Genomic DNA, 12,969 nt, shown 5'->3' with positions numbered 1-12,969 from the left:
ACATTGCACTCAAATCTGAATGTATGCGTGAGTTAAGATACACTTCTAATGCTTCATATTGTCTCCTACAGGATATATCTGGAAAATATTACTGCAATTGGTTCAAGAGTTGTTGGAAGTCCAGAAAATGAAATCTTCACAGTAAACTACCTCTTGGAACAAGTTAAAGCTATTGAAATTGAAAGCAGTCATATCCACACAATCTCTGTAGATATACAGAGGCCAACAGGCACCTTCAGTATTGACTTTCTTGGAGGATTCACTAGTTACTACGACAACATTACTAATGTTGTGGTTAAACTAGAACCCAGAAATGGAGCTGAGCATGCTGTGCTGTCCAACTGTCACTTTGATTCCGTACCAAATACTGTAGGTAGGTACAGTGTTGTATAATGGGGAGAAAGTCACAACTTCACAGGAAATTTACCTGAAGGTTAGCTGGCTGATTTCTCCAGTGGGAAATTTCACTAAAAATAGGAACATACACAGAAGTAATCTATGTTGCAAGTCACATACCAGTTGTGTTTGTTTAGTAAAACACTACATTTTTCTGTCTGTAATAAAAAATAGGAATTGGATTACTTTAGTATTTTTTAAGTTGCTTGTTCTTTGCTTTGGAAAGATAATTGGGTTTGTTCAATTATCAACTCATTGTGAGAAACAGCAGGTTGTCATGTAGTGTGACTCTGCACTGCTTCCTACAGGCTGGCTTGATTTGGCAACCAATGGCCTGTACTAGGGATTGTTTGCCACACAGCAGGTGGGTGCATAGTCCAAAAGCAACCCAGCGATCCTACCTTGGACCTAAGGAAATGGTAAGGAAGTCACCGGACAAGAGAAGCAGGAATCCTTTGCCTTTCTTGCTAAGATTCCCCGGGCTGGTGCCACTGACAGCTGGTCAAGTGGCATTGATCAAGTGTCACTTTGAAGTGAGTCTCACTGGTTTCTTTCCCCTGCTTGGATCACAACCCCTTTTGTGATCCTTTCCTCTCATTTTTCTTCTTGTACCTTTGACAGCAGACATTTTCTAGGACATTCACCAGGCAAGGCTTCAAATTTTGGATAGTTCGAGTAGTGTACTTATGCAACTCCAAACAACTGAACTTTCCCCATATTTTTTAAATATTTGTGTGCATGTATGGTACAAAAAATTGCCCATTTACAGATGCTCCAGTGTGTTCCTTGGGTGTTTTGGAGGGGCTGTCAAAGGCTGCAACTTCAGAAAATTGTTCTCAGAAGGGTGGGGATGCCATGGGAACTGCAAGAGTTTCAATTAGATAAGGGGGAAGAAACAAGACTGATTCTGCCACACATATCCATGGGTTAATTATGGCAGGACTAAGGGGGAAAGTGGGGGAAAGCCTACAGAGAGCCTAGTTGTCTGTTGGATTGCCCCTGGGTTGTTCCATGAATAAGTCACACTCTGCAGCTTATTTGCAGAGTGGCTTGCCAAGTCATATGAGCTCATCCAGTATGTACACAGAATCAACACTGATTTGCATGCCTGACTGCTCCAATAATAATTCAATGTAATTCAAGCTATTAAAAGACTTTAATGATAACCATTTGCTCTAGAATAGGTGATCAATATCAAACTTACTGCTGAAGAAATACATATTATATCTGATGTCTAAATGAGTCTCATTTTCTTGGTAGGAAGGCATGGTACAAATCAATTTCATTAATTATTTTTATGACATTGGTGGTTTTTGAGAGACATTTGTTGCCAAGAAATATTGCTGTTCCAGAAAATTTTCTGATGATCAATTATTTATATGTATCTGTAGTCATAGATAGTACAGTATTTATACATATGTTCAAATAATGTCAGTGCACCCTGTTCTTATGTCTTATCCATTTGGTCCTAAACCTATCCAAGAGCAAACTAAGCTAAGCAAGTTAATTAAATAGCTGGCATATACAGGTGTTTAATTCCTTGAGTTTTTATTTTTTTTCTTTCTTATATCTTCTAAGCATATTGCCTCTATTCTGAAAAACTGTATTTTAAGTGAGCTAAATGGCTTGCAAATGCCATGTGGGATGTTTTTACTTAGAACAGCAAACAACTTTTTCCAAACACCTGCAGTTTCAGAAATATCTTTCCATGTGACAAGGCAGGCTCCTGTTGTTTGAGAAACAGAAGTCAAAAGCCCGCTTAGGCTTGTGCTATTCAGACTTGTCTGAATCCCGAGGTGGTATCCAAACTCAGTCCTATTTAAAGTAGACCCATTGAAATGAATATTTCTGAAGCTAGTCAGTTTGATTTCTGTTATATAATATAATTTTTGGTTGGATTATATTATGTTGTGTTTTAATTCTTGTGAATTTCTCAGGGAACTTTGGCTATTGAATTGTATATAAATGTTATAAGTAAAATAATAGAATTAACTTAGGTCCTATTCATTTGAGTGAGTGTATTCTAAGTAGGGCTAACATGGAGTACAACTTTTGGACGTTACATGGAACCAAATCCCATGCTTTTCAACAGAATACATTTGCAAGTAATGGTGCTAAGAAATGGGGTGCTGAACAAACAATAGTCGTAGATAATACAGTAATATATTGTAGCTGTTCAGTGGCTCTCAGGCACCCTGTTGTTTCATTTTCCTTATTAGTTAATGCTGTTTGTTTATGTTAAGGATAACAAACATATTTAAAACAAATGTCTTCATTTACTTCATTAGTTGAAGATTTGTGAAAGTAATATTTTCCAAATAAAGTGTGGTAATTTCAAGATAAGTTTCATCTTGGCACATCTGTGAGGAAGCTTTTTACTTTGCTACTGGATATATTTTCCCACAAAACTTTTATGGGAGATAGAATTTAAAACTGGTTAATTTAACTTACTGGTTATTGAATCAGCTTAAAACATAATATACAGCTCTAAAGGCAGACATGGCCGTGCTAAGGTATATTCTTGTTGTATAAAGGCTTATACATATAAGGGCTTATTCCACAAACATTTCTGAATCCTTATGACTGGCAGTTAAATTTTGCTATAATAATTTTAAAACTGAAGCTCAATCCAGACAAGACGGAGGAGAGGGTGAATTGAACTTAGTCCTGAATGGGGTTGCACTCCCTCTTAGGGACAAGGTCCGCAGCCTGGGAGTGCTCCTCGACCCAGAGCTTTCATTGGAAGCTCAGGTGACAGCAGTGGCAAGGAGTGCTTTCCTTCAGCTTCGGCTGATCCTTCAGCTGCGCTCCTACCTGGAGTACGACTGCCTGGCGACAGTGACACACGCGCTGGTGACTTCCCGCCTTGACTTCTGTAACGTGCTCTACGTGGGGCTACCCTTGAAGATGGTCCGGATATTTCAATTGGTTCAAAATAGAGCTGCCAGGCTGCTGACGGGGACTGGGCGTTATGTTCACATGACTCCAGTCCTCCGTCAGCTTCACTGGCTTCCCATTGAAGTCTGGGCCCAATTCAAGGTGTTGGTGATGACCTATAAAGCCCTAAACGGCTTGGGTCCTGGTTACCTGAAGGAGCGCTTACATCCATATATGCCCGCCCGCCCCTTGAGATCTGCGGGAGAGGCCCTTCTCCGGGAACCCTCCGTGAAAGAAATTAGGAGGGTAGGTACTCGGAGGAGGGCTTTCTCTGCGGTGGCGCCCAATCTATGGAATGCGCTCCCCAGAGAGGTCCGCCTGGCGCCGTCGTTATTTGTTTTTCGGCGCCAGGCGAAGACCTTTTTATTTAAGCGTCATTTTAATTGTTAATATTATTTGCTTATTTTATCTGGCCAGGGCGACTTATTTTATATTGTTAATTTGTTGTATATTTTGAATGTATTATATTTTAATTTTATGTTGTAAGCCGCCCCGAGGCTTCGGCGAATGGGGCGGCATAGAAATATTTTACATACATACATACATACATACCAGTATTTGTTCACAATATAGCAATCCTGTGGTCCCTGGTCTAGAGAACATAAGAAATGGTAGATTCCCACTTCTGAGATACTGCTATGGCCTTCGAAGGAAGAATACAAGATTAAGAAGGAACTGGAGGCAAATTCTCCTCCATTTTTTTCTGTCCTTGCCACGTTATTGCTGGCAGGGCTTTGGACAGCTGGAGCATTCCAGTCTTGAAGTCCTTCATCTTTTGGGTGCACCCTCTATACGACTGTGCTCTAAAACTATTAAAATTGTAAAAGACTTTCTTGCTCAGATTGCACTTGATAGTTTTGTGTTTTCCTATAGTCTTTTTCTGATTACTTTTCAAATTGCTAACCAGCAGAAGTAAGCCCTGGAACTGACTTCATGTCAAATGCTTTCAAATACTTAAACTTGGCAAGAGAAGGGAAAATAATTCTTCTTGGTATTAATGTTCCAAAATCCTCTTGAGTATTTTGTGTAACAGTATAGGACTGAAAGAGAACTTTTTCAAATGCATTGACCCAAATAGATATGTGCCTTTAAAACAAAAGGTTTCAGTAGAAGAATTGTGTTTCAAGGCACAGGAGTTCATTATACTAAATGTTTTATAATTTTAAGGTGCCAGTGATGATGCTGTCAGCTGTTCTGTGATGCTTGAGATACTTCATGCTCTTTCAAAGTCACCTGAACCATTACAGCATGCTGTTATATTCCTGTTTAATGGTGCAGAGGAAAGCATCTTACAGGTAAGAATACAATATAGGTAGATTTATAAAACTTTAGTAAATCAGGTAGGTTCCAAAGAGCTAATTTACTTGCTCTGATACATTTATAAGTTGGTTTATATCTTATTTATTTATTAGATTCATATCCCGCCTTTTTTCTTTTTTAAAGAACTCAAAGCGGCTTATACCATTCTCCTTCTGCTGCTCTCAGTCTTATCCCCACACCAACAACGCTGTGAGGTAGGTTGGGCTGAGAGTGTGTGACTGGCCCAAAGTCACCCAGTTGACTTCACGGCTGAGTGCGGCTAGAACCCAAATTGTCTGCGTCCCAGTCCCACCCTCTTAACCACTCCACCACACTGCCATTATAGCTTGCATCACCATGTCTGAGAAGTGGCTAACAACATAGATCAAAACAAACAGCTTACTCCTGTCTGAAATCCTGGGTTACTGCTGCCATCCAGGATAGTTAATGCCACCCTAGAGGGACCAATAGTCCGAGTCAGGACAAGGCAACCTGCAAGTGCCTAATTCCTATTAAAACAAAAAATTAATTCAGCAGCACCAATTTTGGACAGAAACTTTGCAGCAGCAAAACCATGGAAGAAAAAAAATCAAGAGGCAGAAATAATATCAAGAAAGAGCAGGCAGACAAGGCTGTTTCAACTTGCTGTCCAAACAGTCAGAGCTTTGGGTTAGTGAATCTCTTTAGAGTTGCTACTTAAGCTCCTGGTCATAACTTCTACGTCGCATTGGGTGGCAGGAAACTCATCAGAACCTCCTTTGATGACCATAGCGATGTGGTTTGTGGAAAAGGAGGTGATCTTTCAGATAGCCTGGTCTCAAAACTATAGAGCTGCAAAGCTGGTAATAGTCCAGGGTTTGATACTGAAAAAAGCTGAAATGTGGTACATAAAAGTTCCAAAGAATCCTACCTGGGCAACTGTGGTAGCCGTTGATTTTTTAATTGTGCTATTTGTCATACCATGATAGTATAATAGGTTTTGAAGGGATTAAAAGCATTTACACAACAAGGAAGTTTGTTACAACAAACCCAAATTGGCAGTAAGCCAACAGATGGATTGTTGGAACAATCCATGGTTTACCTGACAGATGATTGGGCACACAATGTGTTGTTTGCCCACCTTTCCCCTTCTTCCATTGTGGTCCTTCTACTATCCCAGGTGGATGAATATGCTTGTCCTTCTCACTGCACATTTGAGGCCTTTTCACTTGCCCTGACTATTTTGTCCCTTTAACCAATTTTTTTTCAAAGCTCATGGTCTTCAGCTTCACAGCCAGGGTTTACAGTCTCCCTTTCAACAGCCGTTGATACGCCCCTTCAGAGTCCCCAGGCTGCACATGGAAGACTGTCAGTTGCTGGCAAACTTTTCTTTCTGCCTGCCTGCCTGCCTGCCTGCCTGCCTGCCTGTCTTTTTTGGGCACCTACAGTGTGATCAATTTATTTAAAAAAATAGCTGCACTCGCTCAACTACAGCTCGGAAGCGGGGCAGCGGCGAGGACCCAGGAAGGCCTCGACCAAGGCGAGTGCTCCCTCATGGCTTCCCCTCGTGACATGCTCTCCCTTTCAGCAGGTGGCTCAGTGTCATCTTGGGCTTCTGCAGCCCGAGTGAGTGGAGCAAACATTCCCTGAAGCGCCCAGCAGGACCCCAAAGCCTACCAGGCGCACGAGCCCTGCTCCTGGGCAAAGCAGAGATAGGATATCTGAAGAAGGTCACGGGAAGTGCTGTGGGGAAATGTTCATCACCCCATGCAGAATTTGTGAACGGAAGCAAAATTTTGCTGAACTTTCTGTTCACAAACCGAATTGTTCGCAAACAGAAGCATTCGTGAACCGAGGTATTACTGTATATTTAAAAGATATTGTGATGTTTGATTGTGATTATTTTTGGTTTTCATCAAGGCTAGTCATGGATTCATTACACAACATCCATGGGCTAAATCAGTCAGAGCATTTATTAATCTGGAGGCTGCTGGAGTGGGAGGGAAAGAGCTTGTGTTTCAAACGGGTAAGTTGCTTAGTACTTCTTGAGTATCTTGACAGGAGTTACCTTTAAAAACATAATGAACTCCACTTGAATGAACTTTTTGATAGAAAGCTGAAGATAAGGATAGATATTTGTATCTGACACAGAATCCCTATCCCTCATTAAGTAAATTCAACATATTGTGCAGAAGAATGTTGTTTATACCTAGGGAAAGGCAAATCATTATCATCAAATTAAAACAGGTTTTTTTTCACAGTTAGAAAACTTGGTTAATAAATCAATTAGATACTCTTTGCTCTTAATTTGTCTGCAAGATTAATAGGTGATAGAAGAGAAGATCTCAGGCATTGGTTACTTCACAATAGATTGGTGAAATCAGGACAGATGAATAAGGAGAAGCTCCTGTTCAGAGCCATGATCCAAGCAAGCCATTTAAGTATGTGCACAAGATTTGTGTACATATGCTTGAAGCTGGAAGTTTTGTTATGGCTTTTCATTGCTATAGATCTCCGTGCTGATAAGCCAAGGAGTGTTAAAAAGTATGCAGCAACTGGCCTCATTGAGCTAGAGAGCTGGAAAATGCAGAAAGTTCTAGGTGTGTGCATATGATTCCCTTTTGCATGAATACATAATTGCTGTCGATCTTGGCATCTATTTGCACTGGTGGAAAAAGTGTTGCAGAGACTTCAAAAAATCAGATGTAGGCCCGAGCATAAATTTTGTTTTTACTATGCAAACAGCTAAGTATAAGAATAACCTATATAGATTGTGAAAAATCATTGAACTGCAGATTCACCTCAAAAATTCCTGGATAACAATGCAATTAAGGTAGAAAATACATTTATCGGAAATTTAAAATCCTAGACTTGTGTCTAGCTTTAAATGAAATATGTAAGTTCCTTTTAGGTAGAAAAGTAAAGGGAAACATGACAGTTTTTGCATTAGTAAAGCTCAAGAATAGTTTTAGGTAGAGTACTGTGTTAATACATGCCAGTTGGGGTAGTTGGAGAGATAGTAACCCTCAAAAAAATAAAACCCATGTTCAGGGGATGGAAAATCTTCCTCCTCCAGTTTAATATCCTGCTCTTGAATAGCTAAATACAGTATTTAGCAGGAAATACAAAAAAGTAGTTTTAATCTCTTGTTACATCTGCCTTTAAATATTCAGATTTGTGTTTGCTACTTTGTTATTACCAATGAAAACAAAATGAATTAAATGGGTAGATGTAATATCAGTTGAAATTAATGTGATTTATACTGGTTTAGTTAATCTATTTGATTTATACACTGCCTTTCTAACAGAAATGGCAATCAAGTCAGCTTACAGAAATATTTAAAACAGATTAAAACCATAAAACACATTAAAATATAACAAAACATAGCAATTGTGGTATACAAACAGCTCCCAGACCAATGTACATGCCCGAAGCCCTCTTGAACTCACACAGCTCTCTGGAAAGCAGAGGGAGCAAGTTTCTCACTCTGTATAATTTCTGTTTTCCACTTTATGATTTGGATCCTAAGATAAGTTAATGTCAGTAGGTTTATTAATGTTTCTGGTCCCATCTTCACCCTTGCAGAGCAGCGTGGCCTGAAAAGTCACTCTGGAGGGTTGGGCATCATGGTTGTTCATATTTCTCGAGGCTTCAGCAAGGAGGAGGAGATGGGAAACTTTCCTCTTGTGAACTTTCTTAACTTGCCTTATCTAAGGACCCAAGCCACAAATTCAGTAGTTAAAACACATTTAAAATTAAATGGCTTTTCATTTTATTACTTTTTTTTTCATTTTTTCAGGTCCTGAAAATCCCTGGCTAGTGCAAGCATATATTTCTGCTGCTAAACACCCATTTGGTTGTGTTGTAGCCCAGGAAGTGTTTCAGAGTGGTATAATTCCTGCAGAAACAGATTTCCGTATTTACAGAGACTTTGGCAAGATTCCAGGTATGTAGTTGGATGATTTTGGAAGATCCATTATTTGAGCTCTCTTGGATGGACAAAAGGACAAGTGAAAGTGAATAGAAGGATTAATCTTTGTGGATGTAATTGAAATCTTGTGAGCTGGAGTTTTAGCTTGCAGGCTTGGCTGTCCAGAACAACCTAGAAGAAATGCATTCTATTGTCCTAGAAATTGGCAATATTAGTAATGCTGATATGCATTCATTGCATGGATTTCAAATAAACTGCAAGTTCAAATTATTGTAACTATTTTGCCGTTGACCATTTTTGCAAGCCATAGCAGCCTATTACCCTTTTGAGGGTAAATTATCTAGCTAGAAGTGATAGACAACACTCTAAAATAAAAGTGTCACATTTCTTTAAAAACTAAAGTGAAATATTCATTTATCTCCAGTTATGGGTCTGTGAAGGGGTCTGCCATGGATTGCAGTGGAACACCAGATCTACATCTGCTTATTTTTTCTGTGCATTTACCTTTCTGTCCTTTCAAGTGCCTTTCAAGTGCTATATTGACAAAGGCTGTAAGATTTAGACACCTGAAACTTAGCATGGATTTGTACAGGTTCCTGGGGGTGTGTACCTTGGGGTTAGTATGTTTTTAATTCACATTAATTTTAATTAATTTAAGTGTATGCTTCAGTTCACACTTAGACAGAAAGACCTTCAGTTCCCAGTATGTCCCACCCAGAACAGCTGACTGGAAGCTTGATGGAAGTTGTAGGATTTTTGTTCCGTCTGGAAAAATTATCTTGGCAACGTAATATTGTTGAAGTCTACAGTAACACCATCAGCCAGCAGGGGCAGACTGCTGTAACCAGCACATAGCTTTGCAGCCCTTACAGTTTAAAGCCACAGGAGTTTACTAGGCTGAGAGACATACTGTGGAGCAGCCCCTCTCTTGGAGCAGATATACTCCTTCCTCAAGGGGCTGTACTGGTGGGGCAGGCAAAGGGCTATTCCAACCCATTTGCTAGTGTAAAGTTCACAAAACAAAATCCATCTTGGTTCAAACAGCAATATAAGCTGCAACCTATGTATCTAAACCTGTTGGAATAAAGTACAAGTTGCAACACAAAAGACAGTTTCTGGTTCTAGATTAATGCACCGTGACTATCTGAAATATGATCCTTGAGGAAATATTTCTGTGGGAATATGGTTCTTGTGGCCCCTTATGAGTTCATGAAACCTTCACAGATCTCTTGACATGACATTGACATGAATGAACAAAGGGATGGAGGACAACTGGAGCACAAGGATGCATATTGGAACATTGCCAGAAATTTATGCATAAAAAGTCATGCTATCCTGCCAAGTAGTGGGTAATCCTGGCTTATTGCAAGCCAGGATCTCTGTGCCCAAGCCAGCATGCAAGGGGAGTGAGAAAGGATGAGGGGCAGGCATCCATCTTATGAAACTATGGTCCAGCATCCAGCTGTGACTATTTAATAGAAGAGTGGATATGTAACAATGTAGGATATATCTAACAAATGTAGGGTGATGATGATGTATTTATATTAATGTTAGTCAAAAGTGAATGGATTACGTTAGCAATAGACTGACTATTTTTAGCTAGGTATAATAATTTAATTCAAATTATATTTACAGGAATAGACTTGGCTTTCATTGAAAATGGTTACATCTATCATACAAAATATGACACAGCAGACCGAATTCTGACAGATTCAATTCAGAGGGCAGGTTGGTATTCAGAGTTTCTCATATTTTAGATCAGTGCAAGCCTGAAATGTCTCTTTCTGTGTTGACTATTATGATGTTAAAAAACCTCTGGACCTATAGCATAATTGTAGTACATCTGAAAGAAAATAAATGTGTGCAAAGAAAATCCTACACTCATAGAAAGTATCTCAAGCTGTTCACGTATAAAGACAACCCATGAATCATACATTTTTCTAGTATGAGTTAGATGTTTTCCTTAAAGTTGTGTGCATGTGTGTGTGTAAGGGAACAATCCTGTGGCCTCTAGACAGCATTTGAGGGGCCATAGGGTAGTTTAGATTCCCAAGTCCAAGGTCAGATAACAGCACTCTGATCTGAGAACAGGGCAGTGGAACTCAAATCCTGACTTTCTGTGTAGCACCGTGTCTGTGTAGCACTGTGTTTGTGAGCCACCCCGAGGCTTCGGCGAATGGGGTGGCATAGAAGCTTCATAAATAAATAAATAATAACAAAAACTGTCTTGGCTGCCCTCTGAGATTGGCCAAGTGATCTTGGAGAAATGGAAAGGGGAACATTTTGGGAGGAAGGAAGAAAAGAGTATTCAGAATATGAGCTATCCTGAAGCCTCTCCAACTTCCTTCCCTCCCTCTCTGAAAAGCCCATCTAGAGAAACATGAAGGGGGCAACAGTGGAATGGTGAAATTTGGCTCTACTGCTTCTTCCACTCAGCCTATGGTAACTCTAAGACTACAGTTACAGTTTACGATCCTTTACAACCTTATTTTTTCTAAAATATCAATACAAGAAAAGAAAACCTGTGGCTACATAGATTTGAATATATTCATTTCAGTATATACATATGAAGAATGTGTGTGTTTGTGTGTGTGAGAGAGAGAGAGAAAGAGAACGAGAACACATCTTTAAGAACTACATAAACCAGTATATCAAGTATTCAAATACATATCTGTTCACAGAGGTCTCTATACATCATCTGCACACAAGTTGAAAGCATTGTAAAGTCTTCAGGTCACTGTATTAAAAGTGTGGTGTAGTGGTTAAGAGTGCAGGAATGGCACTCAGGCAATCTGGGTTCCAATCCATGTTCAGCCATAGAGCCAGCTGGGTGCCTTTGGGCCAGTCACAGACTCTCAGCCCACTCTAATTCACAGAGTTGGTGTTGTGGGGATAAGACTGAGGTCAGCAGGAGGAGAATGATCTAAGCCACTTTGAGTTTGTTATAAGAAAAAAGTGGGATATAAATCTAATAAACATTTATTTTGTGATGACATACATTTTGTGGTATTATGTGTGAAAATGCTGAGGAAAAGATGCAAATCTGTATTTACCTTTTTCCAAAGGTGACAATATTTTAGGTGTCATAAAATACTTAGCAAAATCAGATAAGCTGGCCAGATCTCATGAATATCGACATGGAAATATGGTCTTCTTTGATGTCTTTGGCATGTTCATTCTGGCTTATCCAGCTCGTGTGGGCACCATTATGAATTATATTATCTCAGCACTTACCATTCTTTATCTTGGGAAAAAAGTATTACAGCCACGCAAAAGAGGTAAGCCCACTTAAGGTTTCCTGGATCTGCTTTAATAATGGTGAATCCTATGTTTGTATTTGCAAAGTAGTTTTAAATTTGTCTTTTAGTTTTTGCTGATGTGCTTCCCACAAATGAAGTTGCTGCTCAGCTTTAAACTGTCAGAGATGAGGTGCATGACTAGAGAAAAATGCTACTCCCCCCACCAACAAGGAAGCCAACACAGTATGCTGAAATACGAAAAGGCTCATCCATGGACTGACTTTTTAAATTTCTGTGCCAATTGTAATACCTTTTATAGCTACAGCTATTCTGGAGGATACAACAGCATTTCCCCTAACTTTTACAATCACTTAGAAGTAATGGACGAACAGGCCTACAGAAGCATTAGTTCAGACTCAGCAGATGTGTCTACTGATCTTCAAATCCAATCTATGGAGTTTTTAAGTAGTTTACCAAATCACCCGAGAGGAAATGCTTGGCAGCACTCTCTTCTTTCTATTGTAAACATTTAAGTATTTCATTTATGCACAGTGACAGCAGTGAAGCAAAACTATTAACACACAAGTGTTTGTGAGCCTACATTTTTCTTTAAAAGAATCTTTTCCAACCACAAATAACCTCAAATAATTGAACAGAGATTACAGGAAAATATCTAAACAGTGTGCTTCTGACAATCTGTACTACGAAACAAGTCCCATTGTTTTCAGAATGAGTTGCCTTAGGTTTTAGCCTAAGGGGTGTAGTTAATACACTTTGGAACATCTCTTTCTGATATGCTGAGGATATGAGAAATCTTCCATATCCAGTTCAGGAGCTTTATTTGTGCTGTATAAAATGGGAAGGAAGAAACTGTTATTTGTGCTTCAGCTAGAGATAAGATGACATGGGGAAAAAACAGAAAATGTAAAAACCCCACAGGGTTCTCCAAGGAACATTTTGTTTTTTTCTGGAAAATTTGAACAGCTTTGGTTTATGAAATACTTTATTTTAGAATTTACAACAAGGTGTTTATATATTGTTATTTAGTTCTTACTCCCTACTCCCAATTTCTAAAACCCATGCAATAAGACTTTTATAGAAAGGCTCAAGATGTAAAATCTCTGAAAATAATGACACCATGAGCTGATGGGGAAGTTTTTAGATCTTTTTTTAATATTCCCAGCATAG

General features: G+C 39.2%; 1 protein-coding gene across 1 annotated transcript in view; it reads left to right on the top strand.

Moving 5' to 3' along the window:
* The window catches only part of ERMP1 (endoplasmic reticulum metallopeptidase 1), a 39,441-nt gene that overhangs the window by 4,055 nt on the left and 22,417 nt on the right, over nucleotides 1-12,969 (top strand). Inside the window, exons 2-7 of the mRNA XM_044445857.1 lie at nucleotides 72-373; nucleotides 4,501-4,628; nucleotides 6,532-6,637; nucleotides 8,411-8,557; nucleotides 10,178-10,270; nucleotides 11,608-11,820. Coding sequence (XP_044301792.1) covers nucleotides 72-373; nucleotides 4,501-4,628; nucleotides 6,532-6,637; nucleotides 8,411-8,557; nucleotides 10,178-10,270; nucleotides 11,608-11,820 — 989 coding nt within the window. The remainder of the gene's footprint in view (nucleotides 1-71; nucleotides 374-4,500; nucleotides 4,629-6,531; nucleotides 6,638-8,410; nucleotides 8,558-10,177; nucleotides 10,271-11,607; nucleotides 11,821-12,969) is intronic.

The sequence above is a fragment of the Varanus komodoensis genome, unplaced genomic scaffold (assembly GCF_004798865.1).
Source record: "Varanus komodoensis strain SLA01 unplaced genomic scaffold, ASM479886v1 scaffold5, whole genome shotgun sequence".
NCBI lineage: Eukaryota > Metazoa > Chordata > Lepidosauria > Squamata > Varanidae > Varanus > Varanus komodoensis.
The sequence above is the reverse complement of the archived record's forward strand: the minus strand, read 5'-3'. Positions and strand labels throughout refer to the sequence as shown.